General features: G+C 37.5%; 1 protein-coding gene across 2 annotated transcripts in view; it reads left to right on the plus strand.

Moving 5' to 3' along the window:
- Positions 1 to 18,897, plus strand: part of SBF2 (SET binding factor 2) — a 479,646-nt gene that overhangs the window by 388,159 nt on the left and 72,590 nt on the right. For both annotated transcript variants that reach the window (XM_027073170.2, XM_027073171.2), the window contains exons 18-21: positions 6,432 to 6,602; positions 14,451 to 14,713; positions 17,126 to 17,298; positions 18,351 to 18,424. In XM_027073170.2, the coding sequence (XP_026928971.1) occupies positions 6,432 to 6,602; positions 14,451 to 14,713; positions 17,126 to 17,298; positions 18,351 to 18,424 (681 nt within the window). The remainder of the gene's footprint in view (positions 1 to 6,431; positions 6,603 to 14,450; positions 14,714 to 17,125; positions 17,299 to 18,350; positions 18,425 to 18,897) is intronic.

Consider the following 18,897-nt stretch of genomic DNA (forward strand, 5'->3'; position numbering starts at 1 on the left):
TACAGAAAACAGTGGGAATTAATTATCATATTTCTTAGGCCCCTCTCAAGTATTTCCAGGCACTATTAAATGGTACTGAAACCAATAATCAAAGTTGACAGTTGACATGTGTGATAATGTTTATACACTATTATTTAACATAGCAAAAAGTTGAAAACAATACAAATGTCCATTAACAGGAGCAAGGAAATGCTACATATTCATGTAATGGAATTCCATACCGTAGTTAAATTGTGCAGTAATTACGAAAACAGATTCTGGGTTTGAAACTGTTAAGAAACAGTCTAGGTTTGAATCCAACTCTAGTTCCACCACTTCCTGGCAGTTTTCTTTTGGATAAGATACTTGACTCTCTGTGCCTCAGTTCTTTCACCTTTAAAACAGGGGTAAAAATCTCAGTGAATCATAAGGTTGCATAAAGACTAAGTAAGTTGATAAGTGTACATAGTGAAAGATCAGTGTAGATTAGTTTTAATAATTATTATTATATACTATTATTACCTGAATAAGTCTAGCATCATAATATGTGAAAAAACAAACTGCAGAAGAAAACATAATATGGTAATATTTATATAAAGTTTAAAAACCTGTGTGTGCCTGGGTGGCTCAGTTGGTTAAGCATCTGACTTCGGCTCAGGTCATGATCTCACGGCTTGTGAGTTTGAGCCCCACTTTGGGCTCTGTGCTGACAGACAGCTTAGAGCCTGGAGCCTACTACAGATTCAGTGTTTCTCTCTCTCTCTCTCTCTCTGCCCCTCCCCCACTTGTGCTCGCTCTTACTCTCTCAAAAATAAATAAACTTTAAAATAAAAAAAGAAATAAAGTTTTAAAACCTGTAAACAAAAGGTGGGGGGGAGGTAGGAGATTTGGATCCTATCTTGTATTAAGAATACCAAACCCAGGCAAAGGACTTGACAACAAGCTTGTATTTTGTTCCTACAAATGTCAAAGTCAAAATTGATTTGACATCTGATCTCTTAATATTTTCTCTTAGTATTTACTAAGCAACCTAATACAGAGAATCTTTAGAAGGATAAGTGGTTAGGGGCACCTGGGTAGCCCCTTGATTTTGACTCAGGTCATGATCTCACGATTCGTGGGTTGAGCTCTACACTGGGCTCTGCACTGATACCACAGAGCCTGCTTGGTATTCTCTCTCTGCTCCTCCCCCGTTTGTGTGTACATGCTCACACGCACACTCTCTCTCTTTCAAAATAAATAAATAGGGACACCTGGGCTCAATCAGTTAAGCGTCCAACTTCAGCTCAGGTCATGATCTCATGGCTCGTGAGTTCGAGCCCCACATATCAGCTTGGAGCCTGGAGCCTGCTTGGGATTCTCTCTCTCTGCCCCTCCCCAGCTTGTGTGTGCGTGCTCACACGCATACTCCCGGTCTTTCAAAATAAATGAATAGGGACACCTGGGTGACTCAGTCGGTTAAGCGTCTGACTTCAGCTCAGGTCATGATCTCACAGCTCGTGAGTTCAAGCCCCACATGTCAGCTTGGAGCCTGGAGCCTGCTTCAGATTCTGTCTCCCTCTCTTTTTTTCCCCTTCCCCACTCGTACTCACTCTCTCTCTCAAAAATAAACATTAAAAAGTAAGTAAGTAAATAAATAAATAAATAAACTAAAAAAAAAAAGAAGGATAAATGGTTAAGGACTTCAACCCTGTTGTTATAACTACTGAAATCGGCACATCAGATGAATATACTGGTGAATGAATGTACTTCTTGTGCAGAAATTGTGTGCCTGAATCTTCTAAGTAATCTGGGAGAGGTTTAGACCATTATGGAATTGAGGTTACTTGCACTAGTCAATCTTAGAGTATAAGGTAGCAGAACAGAAAAAATTATAGTAGATTCTCACAATCACCCTTTTTTTAACTATTTGGATTTACCATTCTGTAAATTGCAATGACTAATGCACACAGTGTCCTATATACTCATTATAAGCCACTCTGTTTCTGCCCCTTCTGAGTTATATGTTTACAAAGAGTTTGTTGTGTTTTTTCTCAATTATGTAGTTTAATTAAATGTTGCATAAGTCAATGAAATATAAATTGTATACTTTGAGAAGCATCAGTAAGGGGTAAAATGAAACCTACAATATAATCCTTGTCAGGCCAGTGTAAAATCATAAAAGTACTGGTTGGCACCATCCCCAAACTGTGCAATGCAGTATACTTGTATTCCAGTATCAGAGGTAGATTCAAAATACCCAGCAACTTAAACAATAAATATTTGTATTCTGCATTATTCTTTAAGACCATTACATATTTGTGGAATCAATCCTACCAGCTAGCTTTTTTCCTGAAATCTGGTTTCCCTCTACGCCCCCTAACTGGGTCCTTGGGCCTGGAGAACAAGCATGTCTAGCCAGACAGACCTTAGACCGACCCCTCATACTGACATCTTAACCTTCCCCTTGACCAATTCATCTCTGAAATGATTTGTGTCCATTTATTTAGATTTGAATCTGGCCTGCTGGTTGGTAAGCCGGGTAATTTTATTCTCCTTACCCTATCCCATGCTGAATTTCCTTTGAATGCTTTGTGGAAAACGAATGGCATTGTTTATTTAATCTAGTACCTTCAGGGCTATTGTTTTTTTCTAGATAAGGAAGGAAGTCAACATATTCTTAAACATCTCATAAAATTGCATGGCAAAATATCACTTGTTTTTTTAGGACAGAACCATAAAAAAATATTAGGAAATATAAAATAAATATTGTTGCCAAAATTGAAGGGAAAGAGAGCTGTCATTTGACAACAGCATTCCCTACCATAACCACCACCACCACCATTGCACTCTCAGTGTGGATTGGGTCTCATGTTTGTACAAAACAAAAGGTCATGAAGATGGCATATGGGCCAATTTGAGAAACTATCATAGGAAGGTTTTCTCTTCAAAGAAGTTATTAGAATCAGGAGATAGTTTCATAGATAGGTACTTATTTTCTTTGTTTACAAATACTACTGTTATAGAAATAGTGAATTGGAGACTCTAAACAATCTCATTGTATCCTTCTCCAGATAATTATAATATAGTTTTGTGGAATATCTCAATTTTTATATCTTACAGAAATGATACTGAACAGCAGAAAACCTTATTTCTCATCCCTTCTACTCATCTTGCTGTATGACCTCGGGGAAATCCATTTTTTTTTTTGTAGGGTCTCGCAAATACACAGTGAAGACATGCAGCATTCACCTTACCACCCAAGACCAGCTAGACTACAAAGCTCCATTTTTGCAGTTCCTATCTAAAGCCCTGATAGAATGTAAGCAGAATAAGGTGCTACTGCCCTCTGCTGGTCCTAAGAACACACCTGCCCATCAGTGCATTGGCCCTCCCATCCTAACAGTGAGGGACACAGTGGCCCTTGCCTGTGGTTGGAAAGACATTGCAGGAAACCATAAGGAAGGAGGAAGGTTTCATATTTGGAAAAATAATAATAGTTGAAGTATTTGGGAATTAATGATTTATTATGCATATATCAGATGCTATAGCCATGTGTGACTGCCTTGCCACCAAAAAGTATCCTATAATCACTTCCCCCCCGCTACAGTGTCTCACCTGGGAAACAGTTGTGGGTGCTGATACTTTGAGCCACTGTCCCTCTATCTTGGAATATATACAGGCCACTTTTGTATGGAAGATTTAGGAGAGTTTTTGCATATTCATTTTTAGTTTATGAATAAATAGGAAGATAATAAGTCATATGTGCCAAGGAAAGTGAATATGCAGCATCAGTAAGAAAAGTTCTGAAAAGGAAAGGCAGGGCTTCATTATGCTCTCAGATCCCTAAGGAACTCTGTCAAGTTGTAATAAGAGATCTAAAGTTAATAATAGCTTTTTTGGTTAGTTGATGATCCTAAAAGTACTTTATGTGAGAAACTGATAAGGATTTGCTAAGAGCTCTGTTTTTCTGAGCTCATCTATATTAATTTCGGAACTCTAAAATTTAAAAATTTTAAGAGCTGCTGTTTATTACCTTGCATTTGTAAGAAATGGTGCTGCTTCTGACTATACTTACAGGAGAGGCAACTGAGAATTATGCTTTTATCTTGTTTGAATTTCATGCCTTTAAAATCTCTTTCTTTTTTTTTTTTAATGTTTATTTATTTTTGAGACAGAGGCAGAGCGTGAGCGGGGGAGGGGCAGAGAGAGAGGGAGACACAGAATCCGAAGCAGGCTCCAGGTTCTGAGCTGTTAGCACAGAGCCTGACAAGGGGCTTGAACTCACAAACCATGAGATCATGACCTGAGCTGAAGTCAGACCCTTAACTGACTGAGCCACCCAGGCACCCCTAAAATCCCTTTCAAAATAGGTCTGTGCACTGCTACTGAGATCATTATTAGTCCTTAGAGTGCTGCAGAGCAAAAAAAAAAAAAAAAAAGTGCAACCTACATCCCAAGTATCTACAAGCAGAGTATAGGAGGAACGTGGGATTCACATTGTCTGTGACTTCTGCTTACGTACTCGCAGAACCACACTTGCAAACCACACTTTGCAAACCACAACATTTGCAAACCATGGGCAAACCACAACATTTTGCCCATGATTCCCCAATGGTAGATGGTAACTGTGTTTTAAAGGAGTATATAGGCATTATGAAGATCAACAGTGATCCTCATGCAGCTTCCCTCTGGGGGAGTTCTGGAGAACTCTTGATTTTTGTTTTACAGCCAATCTCAACTTACACTCACCTGTTTGGGAGTTATAGTCAATCATCTCAGCAGCAGTACATAGTCCTAGCTTGAAAGGGACTTACACATGTGATACAGAAATACATAGACTCTCATAGGCAAAATCACAGCCATCCCGCTTCCAACTAAATAGGTACTACATTTCGTGGTATGCATGGTGCCTATTCCAGTTCTAGGTTTAGTCTGCTCTAGACCAAGAAGGAAATTAGCATGTATTAGAATATCATTTTTACCAGGTATCTTATTCATCTGTTATACATCCCTAAGAAATGAACCAACTTTTGCTACATAACTCTTATATATATAACCTTAATAGTAATCTTCAGTGTCCAACATTCCAAAAGAAGAGAAGTAATCTTATTAAATTGCTTTAAAAACCTTATCAGAAACCTTAGTCCTACTCATTGAAAACAGATGAACTCAATTCCAAAAAATAAAATGAACAAAAATTGTCTATTGAGAACATTACCTGCTGTTTGCTGAGAAATTATCGATTAAAAATTTTTTGAAATACCTTTAACCTTTAGAGATGAAAGCCAGTAGCTATGGAAAGATTATTTAAATCATTAACTGGAACTGACAATATGAATCACATGTGAAAGTAAAAATACATTGTTAATTAAAATCATATCAGATCCTTCAAGGCAGAATATTACTTTGGGAAACAAAACCCTGAAGTACAGGAAAAAAACAGCAGTGCTAATTAGTACTTAACTTCTTTTATGATGTTTTTTGCAAGACAGTTTGGTATACAAAAAAGAGCAGGGGCTTTGGAACCAAACAAACTTTGGGCTTGAAAATCGTTTTTACTACTTATGTAATTTGTTATTTGGCTTTAGGCAATCACTTAAACCTCCCTGAACTTCTGTTTCCTCTTCCTTAAATTGGCAATAATAAGGTGCATCTTATATTTAGTATTAAGTGAGATATGTAAATATTTATGAAGTGCCTCAAGTGCCTGCAGAGTTAGTTTTCCTTCCTTCTATTGTAAATCACAGAGTAAGGTTTACTCTTACTTTGAAGCCCAGCAGGAAGTCCTGGAAAGGAAGGTTTGGTTTGAGATTACCTTCCCTTGACCAGTCTTGGTTACCAGAAAATGCCATTGAAGTGCAGGACATTCTGCTAGGGAGTATGTGAGGCAGGCAGCAGTCTTGGTGGGGAGGTAATGGGCTAGAGTGACCAGTAGGGAGGGTGTAATTCTTCTTGAGTCCCAAATGCATGACACGCCCTCATTCTGTGTGTAAGGCCACACTGCGGGTTCACTCACATTTTAATTAGTGCCTCCCCCCCAGCAAAATGTACTCTAAAACCAAGTAGAAAAAAATTTCAATTATCTGAAGCTTTGTTTAGGTTACGATGGATTTCATTCACATATCCTAATTGTAATAAGAGCTACCAACTCCAAAGTGCCAGGTACTTTTCATACATTCTCTAATTCATATAATAACTTCGATTTCTAGCTGATGCTAAAATGTCTGTGAAGTGACTGAGACCCTAAAGGATTTCATAGGAAGCCCAAAGTTGCCAGCTATAAAATTAATATGTTTAAAAAAAGAAAGGAGAAAAATGAATAGGTTGCTGATTGCTAAGCTTGTACTGCCATAAGGTATTGTTTAGGTAAACACTTTGATAACATCTATGATCAACCATGACCCCTGTAATTTTCTGAACCTTCATGACTTGGTCAGCCCTGTGATGATATGTATTGTGTGTTCTCACAGAAACTGGCCCCTGGAGTCAGCCAGTTTGCTTACACCTGTGTGCAGGACCACCCCATTTGGACGAATCAGCAATTTTGGGAGACAACCTTCTACAGTGCAGTGCAGGAACAGGTTCGCTCTCTGTATCTCTCAGCCAAGGAAGACAATCATGCCCCATATCTGAAGCAAAAGGTAAGAGAAGAAAGGTGCTGGTGTGGGACTGGGATCTGGCTTCAAGGAAAGCTTATTCATATATCCCCAGGGCAAAAGGAAACCCAAGCACTTTCTACCAGTACATTTAAGTTTCATTTTAGGGAATCCTGTCGTGACCGTCTTTACTGTGTGGATTTCTGATATTACATTTTTCCATAATAACTTCTTAATATAGTTCTTTAGCATTAGAATTGTTTTATTATATTTTAATAAATAAGAATCCTTTTGAAACAATTATAGGAAGTTGAACAGAGAAAAGAAAATGAAAAGACCTGGGCAGATGTCTTTGTGCAATTAACTTTTTGAAGAAATGTCAAATTAAAGTTAAATGACTCTAAAATAAATGTAAAATTCAATAGTTCTTCTCAAAAGTATGTCAGCAATAAGTCTAGTTCTCCTTTTAGGAATATTCTATATGTTTCTACATATTTTATCAGCATCAGTTATACTTCAGAAAAATATCAGAATATTTTAAAACAAGAAAATTGTTTTTAATTTGAAAAAGGAGTTTAAATTTTCTGAAATTTTAAAGTGTCATTCACTAAGTGGTCTTAGGCAATCACTTTACTTCTCTGTGCCTTATTTCCACATTGGTAAAATGAGTAGATAGAATTTTTGTAAGACTTTGATGTATAATACAAGTAAAGGGCACTCAAAAGTGCCTGACACATAGTAAATAATAAATATTAGAAATTACCAACCTTGTTAATTGAACTTAAACCAGGATTAAAGGCTGATTGTCAATGTTGATTCACTTTAAGAGTAATATTTTAATTTTTTTTTATTAAGAGTAATTTTTAATTCTACATGCTGGGCTAATACATTACTGATGATCCTTCCCATCACCCTCCATTTTACTTCATTTTTTTTAAATTTCAGTGTAATTAACATACATTGTTATATTATTTTCAGGTGTACAATATAGTGATTCAGTAATTCTATATACATTACTCAATGTTCATCACATTAAGTGTACTCTTAATCTCCTTCACCTATTTCACCCATCCCCCCACTCACCTTTCCTCTGGAACCACCACATTGTTCTCTATAGTTAAAGCCTATTTTTTTTTGTCTCTTTTTTTCTTTGTTCATTTGTTTTGTTTCTTAAATTACACATATAAGTGAAATCATATGGTATTTGTCTTTCTCTGACTGACTCATTTCACTTAGCATTTATACCCTCTAGATACATCCATGTTGTTGCAAATGGCAAGATTTCATTCTTTTTTATGGTTGAATATATATATATATATATACACACATACATATACACACACACACACACACACACCACATCTTTCTTCATCTGTCAGTGGACACTTGGGTTGCTTCCTAATTTGGCATTATAAATAATGCCAACATATCAATGCATGTATCTTTTCAAATTAGTGTTTTCCTATTCTTTAGGTGAATACCCAGTAGTGGAATTACTGGATCATTACCACCTGTATACCTGTGTCCTAATAATATTTGACTCCCACATTTACAAGGAAATTAGCTCTATTTTAAATTTTTTGAAGAACCTTCATTCTGTTTTCCACAGTGGCTGCACTAGTTTCCATTCCCACCAATAGTGCACAAGGGTTGCTTTTTCCTTGCATCCTCGCCAACACTTGTTGTTTCTTACATCACCACATATTTTAAATTGACCTTGTATTATGTGAGATAAATGAATTTAGATACCTAACAGGAATTACATAGTAGTATTCAAATATTTATATATCTCATGTAATTTTAAACATTATTTGTCTATTCTTGAGTATGATAAGAACAGAAACATTACTAAAAAATAGCTGACATCTCATATTCCAAACTATTATTCTACACTGCTAGTGTGAATTGTTTACTTAATTTAATGTAAAACTCAGATTTTTCTTTCAAAACACCAAATGTACTTGGGTAAGGGGTAACTATAGCAGATGCAAATTAGTTTGAGGTCATGGTCCAGAAATATTTGGGCTGGCATGGTGCTTTTGATAGTTTTTAAAAGCAGATGTAGTGTACCAGAGGTATATCTCAAAAGCATTTGTAGAGCAAACACATGTCACTACTTCTCTGTCTTCTTTTCTAAAGAAGTCTCTCTATGATACACAGATTATATACAAGTGAGACTAGGGACACCTGAGTGGCTCAGTCGTTTAAGCATCCGACTTCGGCTCCAGTCATGGTTTCACGGTTTGTGGGTTTGAGCCCCACATCAGGCTCTGTGCTGATAGCTTGGAGCTTGGAGCCTGGAGCCTGCTTTCGATTCTGTGTGTGTGTGTGTGTGTGTCTCTGTCTCCCTCCCCTGCTCATTCTCTGTCTTTCAAAAATAAATAAATGTTAAAATTTTTTTTAAAAACAAGTGAGACTAGATATACTAGCTCTACTTAACTTTTCAGCCTACTAGGAAACTCCTGTTTAAAATCCCATTGTCAGACATACCAAAAAGAAAAAAGAAAGAGGATTTTAAGAAGATGGTGGGAGAGAACCATAGACTCACATTGTCCCACAAATACAACTAGATAACTATCAAATCATCTAAAAACCTCAGAAATCAATCTGAAGATGGCAAAACAAACTCCACAACTAAAGATAGAGAAGAAGGCACATCGAAGAAGGTAGGATGTGTAAGATGTGGCTTGGAAGAGAAACAGATCATGGCCACTGAGGTAGCCCAGAAGCTTCAGTTGCACAGAAGAGTAAGAGACAAGCTTGCGTACCAGGCGTGCATGGGGAAAACAAATCCCCATAGAACTGGCTTAGAAAGTGAGAGGGACCAATTTCTTGAATTCTTGCAACCAGAAGAGCTTTAAAACATGAAGTTTTAAGGCCAGTGGACTTGGCTCAGTGAGAGCCTAGAGGACACTGGGGCTGCTCTTGGAGAAAAAGCAGGCCAAACAGCCCAAGGACATACTGCATAGAAACAGTAATCTGAAGAAAACCTGGGACACACAGTGGGGAGGTTAGTTGTTCATCTTAGAGTATGTCACAGAGGCAGCATTCACAGAGACCCCTCCAGGAACAAAGGAGCTGGCAGGTGCCATTTCCCTTCCCTGGCCCTCAGCATAAACACAGAGCCACCTGTGGGAACCAGTGCAGCTACCTAATTTTCTTACTCCAAGCCCCACCCCCTGTACTCAGTGGAACCGCCTTCTTAGCCCCAACCTGGTAGGTCTCCTCCCCTAGAGGACCAGCTCAAACCCCTGCCAATACCATCCCCATCTGTAAGTTTTGTGAGGACTCGGTTCTGGTGGCAGCAGCAAGAGGCCTCATTTCACAAGCAGACCAGAGCATACCTAGTTACAATGCACTGCAGCCAGGACACAACAGCAGACCACACACAGCACACACTGGAGGTATCTGGAAGCACCAGGGCTGGGAAAATAGGGGACACTATATTGCAGGATACTACAGAACTTCATAAAGCCATTATCCTAAAAAAACAGGAGACAACTAACTTTTCTAACACCCAGAAACAGGCACAGAGACTTAGACAAAATGAAAAGACAGAGGAATTTGTCCCAAATGAAAAACCAGGACAAGGCCACAGCTGGAGATCTAAGTGACACAGATTTAAGTAACATACCTAGTGGAGAATTTAAAGCAATGATCATAAGGATACTCACTAGATTTGAGAAAAGAGTGGAGGACATCAGTGAGACGATTAACACAGAGATAGGGAATAATATAGCAAAGATAAAAGTCTCAATAAAGGAAATGAGAAACATGCTTGATGGAATGAACAGCAGGATGGAGGAAACAAAGTAATGAATTAATGACCTAGAAGACAGAGTAATGGAAAGTAATCAAGAACAACAAAAGAGAGAAAAAAGAATCATGAAAATTAGAATAGAATAAGGAACTCAGTGACTCCATCAAACATAATAAAATCCATATTATAGGAGTCCCAAAAGAAGAAGAGAGAGAAAAGGGTCACAGGGTTTACCTGAAGAAATGATACCTGAAAACTTCCTAATCTGGGGAAGGAAACATCCAGATCCAGGAGGAATAGAGAACCCTGAAAAAAAATTAACAGAAGCATATCCACACCAAGACATCTTGTAATTAAAATGGAAAATATAGATATAAAGCAAAAATATTAAAAGACACAAGACAAAAGAGGACAGTTACATACAAAGGAAACTTCGTAAAGCCATCACCAGGTTTTTTTTAGCAGAAACTTCCCAAGCCAGAAAGGAGTGGCATAACATATTCAAAGTGCTGAGTGGGAAAAATCTGCATCCACAAAAACTCTATCCAGCAAAGCTAACATTCAAAGTAAGAGGAGAAATAAAGAGATTGATAGACAAACAGTAATTAAAGGAGTTCATGACTACTAAACCAGCCCTGCAAGAAATACTAAATTCCTCTCCATGAGAGGAAAAGAAAGACCAAAAGTGATAGTAGGAAAGTAGGAATCACAAAAGCAGTTAAAATGAATATTTCTATAAAAAACCACTCAAGGAAATCACAAAATAAAAGGATGTAAAATATGACACCATATACCTAAAACATGGGGAGGCCAGGAGTAAAGAATGAGTTCAACCTTAAATGACCATCAACTTAATATAGACTGTTGTATGCAGAAGAGGTTATATGCAAAGCTAATGGTAACCACAAATCAAAACTGCTAATAAATATTCAAAGAATAAAGAGAAACAAATCCAAATATATCAGTAAAGAAAACCAGCAAACCACAAAAGAGAGAAAGACAAGAAAGGATCAGAATCTTCAGAAACAACCAAACAAGTAAGTAATAAAATGACAGTAAATACATATCTATCAATAATTACTGTGATTGTAAATAGACTAAATGCTATGCATTTTTCACAGAACCAGAATAAACAATCATATAATTTAAATTGAACCACAAAACACCCCAAATAGCCAAAGCAATCTTGAAAAAGAAAAGCAAAGCTGGAGGCATCACAGTTCCAGACTTCAAGTCATATTACAAAGCCATAGTAATCAAAACAGTATGGCCCTGGCACAAAAATAGATACATAGGTCAATAGAACAGATCAAAAACCCACAAAGAAACCAACAGTTATATGGTCAATTAATCTTCAACAGAAGAAAAAAGAATATCCAATAGGAAAAAATAGTCTCTTCAACAAATGGTGCTGAGAAAACTGGACAGCAACGCAAAAGAGTGAAACTGGACCACTATCTTTCACCATACACAAAAGTAAACTCAAAATTGAGTAAAACCCTAAATGTGAGACCTGAAACTATAAAAATCCTAGAAGAAAGCACAGGCAGTAATTTCTCAGACATCAGCCATAGCAATTTTTTTCTAGAAAGGTTCCCAGAAGCAAGGGAAACAAAAGCAAAAATAAACTATCAGGACTACATCAAAATAAAAAGCTTTTGCACAGTGAAGAAAATAGTCAACAAAACTAAGAAGCAATCTACAGAATGAGAGAAGATATTTTCAAAAGACAGATCTATAAAGGATTACTATCCAAAACATATAATGAACTTCTAAACCTCAATACCCCAAAAGCAAATTATTAGTAAATGGGCAGAAGATACGAACAGACATTTCTCCAAAGAAGACATACAAATGCCAAAAGACACATGAAAAGATGTTCATCATCACTTACCATCAGGGAAATATAAATCAAAACTGCAATGAGATATCACCTCATACCTGCCAAAATGGCTAAAATCAAAAACATAAGAAACAGCAAGGGTTGGCAAGGATGTGGGGAAACACTCGTGCACTGTTGGTTAGAATGCACACTGGTGCAAAACAGTATGGAAGTTCCTCAAAAAATTAAAAATAGAACTACCCTACAATCCAGCAATCACACTGTCACAATACTGGGTACTTACCCAAAAACACTAATTCAAAGGGATACATGCACCCTGATGTTTATAGCAAATTATCAACAATAGCCAAATTATGAAAGCAGCCCAAGTGTCCATTGATTGAGGAATAGGTAAAGGAGATGTGGTATATGTATACAGTGAAATATTATTCAGTCATAGAGGAATAAAATCTTACCATTTGCAACTACATGGACAAAGCTAAAGAATGTAATGCTAGGGGTGCCTTGGTGACTCAGTCAAGTGTCCAACTTTGGCTCAGGTCACGATCTCATGGTTTGTGGGTTCGAGCCCCACATCGGGCTCTGTGCTGACAGCTCAAAGCCTGGGGCCTGCTTCAGATTCTGTGTTTCCCTCTGTCTCTCTGCCTCTCACCTGCTTGTGCTCCCTCTCGCTCTTTCTTGCTCTCTTTCTCAAAAATAAATAAACATTAAAAAAGAGTGTAATGCTAAAAAAAAATAAGTCAGCCAGTTAAAGACAAATACCATAAGATTTCACTAATATGTGGAATTTAAGAAACAAATGATCATGGGGAAAAGAAGAGAGAAACTGAGAAACAGACTCTTTATGAAGAACAACCTGGTGGTTACCAGAGGGGAGGTGTGTGGGGGAATGGGTGAAATAGGTGATGGGGTTAAAGAGCATACTTATCATGATGAGTACTGAGTGCTTGTCGTATTATGTACTTGTTGAATCACCACATTGTACACCTGAAATTACTATAACACTGTATGTTAATCAAACTGAAATTAAAATTAAAAACTTAATAAAAAATAAAATGTCTCATTACCACCTGTATACCTGTGTCCTAATAATATTTGACTCCCACATTTACAAGGAAATTAGCCCTATTTTTTGTGATTTTGGTCATTCTGTCTCCTCCCAGCAACAGAAGAGAAGAAACGCATCAGAGTACAGTAAAACCTTGGTTTGAGAGCATAATTCATTCTGGAAGCATGCTTGTACTCCAAAGCACTTGTATATCAAAGCAAATTTCCCCCAAACAAATAATGGAAAAACAGATGATTTGTTCTACAACCCAAAAATATTCATATAAAAGTTATTATAATACTGTAATATAAAATAATAAAATACAAAATATAAAGAAAAATAAATTAACCTGCACTTACCTTTGAAAACCTTTGTGGCTGGTGTGAGGGAGATAAGAAGGGAAGGGTTATTGTGCGGGATGACTTTCACTATCACTAACAGAATCACTGCTATCTATTGGCTCCATGGAATTTTTTCTTTTCATGCAACTTTAACAAGGAATCTATCCAATGACCTAGAATGAAGCAAAGCATTCCTAAGCTTGTATGGAAAAGCAAAGAACTGTCCATAGGTGCTTTGAAGTGACAAAAAGTACGCTAGTGCCAGTTGTGGGCACTTCCAACATTCTGAAAAATCACTGATTTCTTCCAAGCACCCCTACCTGAGACCAAGCATCTGAGCTTGGGAGACGATCACCCACAATCCCGTAGCAAGAGAGAGAGAGAAGAACCATTGGCTCAGTTGTGATCATGTGACATTCAGCATCATGTACTACTCATATTGCAAGACATTGCTTTTATCAAGTTAAAATTTATTAGAAATGTTTGCTTGCCTTGTGGAACACTTGCAGAACAAGTTACGGGCAATCCAAGGTTTTACTGTATTAGTAAATGCTGCTGGAGTGCATTCATTCATTTATAGGTATTTTGCATTAGCAATTTGTTATAATTAGCAGCTTGAAAGAGGTGGAGCCATAGAGATAAATAAATGCAATGAAATGTTAGCAGTGCAAAATGTATCCATCCATGCTTTGCTGCTGCTTCCCTGAATTTATCACATGGTTCCACTCAAGATTGGCTGGAACTGGAAGAAAAAGGCTAGAATTTGTTTTGTTGTTACGTTTTGTTTATATGTGTTTTTTTTTTTTGGAGACATAGATATTTATTTAATAGATGGATTATTGAAACATGTTCAATGCTTTCTGAGCTTGTGTGATGTCACAGATTTGCATTGTTTTTTTAGGATAAGCTTCCAGATGACCAATATCAGGAAAAGACAGCAATGGACCTGGCAGCCGAGCAGCTACGCCTTTGGCCTTCTCTGAGCAAATCAACTCAACAGGAGCTGGTGCAACGTGAGGAAAGCACTGTCTTCAGTCAGGCTATTCATTTTGCAAACCTCATGGTGAACCTGCTGGTTCCATTGGATACAAGTAAGAATAAGCTCCTAAGAACATCAGCACCAGGCGACTGGGAGAGTGGAAGCAACAGCATTGTCACAAACAGGTACCAAAATGTGCACACACGAGACCTTTCTATTCTTGTCTTAGCAGACAATATAAACCATTTTGGGCAAATACTCCTGTACATGTTTCAAAAATTTAAGCATTTTCCTTACCTTCAGACTTGCTCAACTCTTTTTTTTTTTTCAACTCTTCTATATTAAAAGATCTTCACTTCATCTAATTCTTCTTTTTTTTTTAATTTGCGAGAGAGAGCAGGGGAAAGGGGGTGGGAATGAGAGAGAGAGAGAGAGAGAGAGAGAGAAAGAGAGAGAGAATCTTAAGCAGGTTCCACATGGAGTGCAGAGCCCCACGTGGGGCTAGATTCTATGACCTAAGCTGAAATCAAGAGTCAGACGTTCAACCAAGCCACCCAGACACCCCGTATCTGACTGTTCTTAACCATCTCCCACATTCTCTTCTCTTTTGTGACCTGATATTTCAAATGTCTCACCCACTACAGATCAAGCCCTTCAGTTACTTTCTGCCATAGCAATTTACAGAAAGCAGTCTGGAAAATTACTAATCAACTTCTTGCCAAAGTGATTATTTGTTTCTCGGCCCTCCTTTTTTCAGTGTATGCATTGCATTTGTTTATAATCGTGTCCTCAACCATGCCTTGCTCCCAACCCTACAATGACTTCCAGTATCACGGAGAATAAATCCATGGGCTACAAGGCCTAACCGGATTTGGCCCCTGACAACTTCTCTGACCTTATTTCTTATCATTCTTCTGCCAGTAAAACTGTCTCCCTGCTAATGCTAATCCTCAGACACTCTAAGCATAATACTGCCTCAGGATCTTTGTACTTGTTCCTACAGTCTGAAATACTCTCCCTGAAATAGTCACAACAATCACTCCCTCACTTCATTTAATTCTCTGGTCATATGTCATCTACTTAGAGACGTCTTCCTGACTTCCCTATCTTAGTAGCATATCCATCACTCTTTCTCCTACCTTGCATTTTTTTTCTTTCATGACACTTTCTACAACGATTTATTTTCATATATTTGCTTATTGTATGATTCATTCATTGCTGTATCCCCAGCTCTTTGCATATAGTAGACATTCACTAAATATTTGGTTGAACATGTGATTAAATGAATGAATAAATGAACTGCATACCCAACAGTAGTGAAAGACCTAACCTTTTAGGTCTTCAGTGATGCTCTAACATCCTGGTAGTTCTTCTCTCATAAATCCTTCTCAGACTCTTTCAGGCAGCTTCTCCTCTCTTTCCATTTTCAATCCCTCTTCCAGGCTCTTCATACTCTCTTAGAAACTCATCCACAAGCCCACATCTCTGACCCCAATTTCTCAATCCCCCTATCCCAGATGATTAATTTTTGTCAAGAACACTTGAGAGCTTCTGGTCTTCCAGGCTAGTCTACTTTTTGTTGTTTTGAAGTCAGTCTTTTGCACCATGCAGTCAGCTGCACAGATCTCTTATTTCTTCCCGCAGAGAGTTATTTTATGTGAACAATGTAACCTGGGCCTTCATCACTTCAAACTATAGATAACCATGCTCCTTGAAAGTCTGCCTAGTGAGCGGCTAAGGCACTCAGGTTCTTTAATGTTTTGGTATGATGTGAGGCCATATTCCCTGTTTAGCTTTTCTTTAAAGCTGATTCAGCTAATGTGGTTGAATTTGGAGGAAAGAGAACTGAGTAGGTTAGAACAGGCAAATGAGTCTTTCCCATGGTTAGCAGTCTAAAAGAAGGCATGGAGGCAGGAGTAACTGTTGAATAGTGGGAACCGAATAAGCAGCCAGGACAGGGATGGAGCTTTTACATCTACTCCATTTCAAATTTATTCCCTTCTGTTGCATGATTTTATCACCTGCAGAAGATCGATGGCTTCACAGTGACTAAAAGGGTTGTGGTTCACTCAAAGAGATAAATATTGTCAAGAGAATGGTTGATAGGTCAGTTTGGTTCTTCCATTTGGAAAAATATGCTATATTCTGGGAAAAATTCCTTTACTTTGTCCACCAGAGAACATGTCCCCCAGTTATCAGAGGCCAAAGATAGCCATATTACTTTGTCTGGCTCTATGTAGTAATTAAGAGAGAACAGCGTTTTTGTTTTGTTTTGTTTTGTTTTTCTGTTTTTTTTATTGTTGTTGTTTTTATGGGTTTTCTTTTAGAAGGTTCAAGTATCAGATAATAAATGAAGGAGTCTAATTTTGTTTTAGTTTCTGTGGTTCCTGAGTTCCCTTTTAGGAGAATGACAGAAGGTATTTGTTATAAAAACAAATCTGGGTCCAAAGGACAATGCCTGACAGTAGCTTTCGAATGCAGGCAAGTAGAATATCATAATGAAAGCAAATTTAAATTGCTATGGAAATTGACTGTGATAGATTAGTCATTTGTTACATTTGAGTACTGACCATGATTTCTTTCCTTGACTTTCTCAGTATTGCAGGAAGTGTAGCTGAGAGCTATGATACAGAAAGTGGGTTTGAAGATTCAGAGAATAATGACATCGCCAATTCTGTTGTGCGATTCATTACCCGATTTATTGACAAGGTTTGTACAGAAAGTGGAGTTACTCAGGATCATATCAAGAGCCTTCATTGCATGATACCAGGTAATCAGTTTGCAGATTAAATTAGAGAACCAGAATATTGGAGATAATTGGGTGAGAATTGTTTTTAGGGGTTTACTTTTTTTTGGCATAATACCTACAATATTTGTCTTCAATGTAGTTTAGCAATAATATTTATTTATGTTCTAATTAAATTTTTTAACATTTCTAAATTGTGGTAAAATATATGTAGCATAAAATATGGCACTTTAAACTATTTTAAGTATAAAATTCAGTGATATTAATTACTTTCACAGTGTTGTGCAATCATCATCACTGTTACCAAAACTTTTTTTTTTTATAACGTTTATTTATTTTTGAGACAGAGAGAGACAGAGCATGAATGGGGGAGGGTCAGAGAGAGGGAGACACAGAATCTGAAACAGGCTCCAGGCTCTGAGCTGTCAGCACAGAGCCCGACGCGGGGCTCAAACTCACGACCGTGAGATCATGACCTGAGCCGAAGTCGGACGCTTAACCGACTGAGCCACCCAGGCGCCCCTGTTACCAAAACTTTTTAACCACCCAAATCATATCACACTCTGTACCCATTAGTCAGTAACTCCCTATTCTCCATCCCCATAGCCCCTGGTAACCTCTATATCTCTGTGAATTTGCCTTTTCTAAATATTGCATATAAGTTAAACCATATAATATTAGTCCTTTTTTGTCTGACTTCTTTCACTTAGCATAATATTTTCAAGGTTCATGCACGTTGTAGCAGGTATCACAATGTCATTCCTTTTTATGGCTGAGTAATACTCTACCATGTGGATATACCACATTTTGTTTATCCATTCATCTGTCGATGGACATTTGGGTTTTTTTGCCTTCTGGCCACTATGAATATTCACATACAAGTATCTGTTTGAGTCCTTATTTTTTTATCTTTTTGGTATATACCTAGGAGTGGAATTGCTGCATCATATGGTAAATCTGTGTTTAACTTTTTGAAGAACCACCAAACTGTGATTAGTTTTTAATTGTAAAATATTCAGGATTTGTATTCTGCTTATTTTGTGCTCTTTCATTTTGAATACTCTGACTTGTTCTAGGAATTGTAGCTATGCACATTGAGACCCTAGAAGCAGTACATCGAGAGAGTAGAAGACTCCCACCGATACAGAAGGTAATTATTCTAGACTACATGTTTTCAGGGTATAACATCTCTTCTTAAAAACAGCAACAATAGGCTGGTGTGCCCCAGAAAATACTTTCCCCTCACCTTTTACAAGATTAACTCCAGTTTTATCATGTAGATCCTCATAAAACAGATACTGAAGTAGAATAGGAGATTCAGCAAAGAAGCAATAATAGCCTCTTGTTGAGTCAGTTTTTATAGGCAGGGCATAAATTATGAACATTTGAACTTCTAAGCCCAAGCCAAGATTTTATGCCCTGCCTACTTCCAGAAAAAAAGGACTTAAGGGAGTTACCATAAAAATACCAGGTTCCTGAATCTGTATACATTACAAGCATACGTCACAAGCATCTGGGAAGTCTATTAAAAATTGAGAGCCCAGAATCCCACCTCAGCCTCCTAAACTGGAGTTCCCTGAGACTTGGCCTGGGAATATATACTTTAATAAGCCTCCCAGATGA

The sequence above is a fragment of the Acinonyx jubatus genome, chromosome D1 (assembly GCF_027475565.1).
Source record: "Acinonyx jubatus isolate Ajub_Pintada_27869175 chromosome D1, VMU_Ajub_asm_v1.0, whole genome shotgun sequence".
Taxonomy (NCBI): domain Eukaryota; kingdom Metazoa; phylum Chordata; class Mammalia; order Carnivora; family Felidae; genus Acinonyx; species Acinonyx jubatus.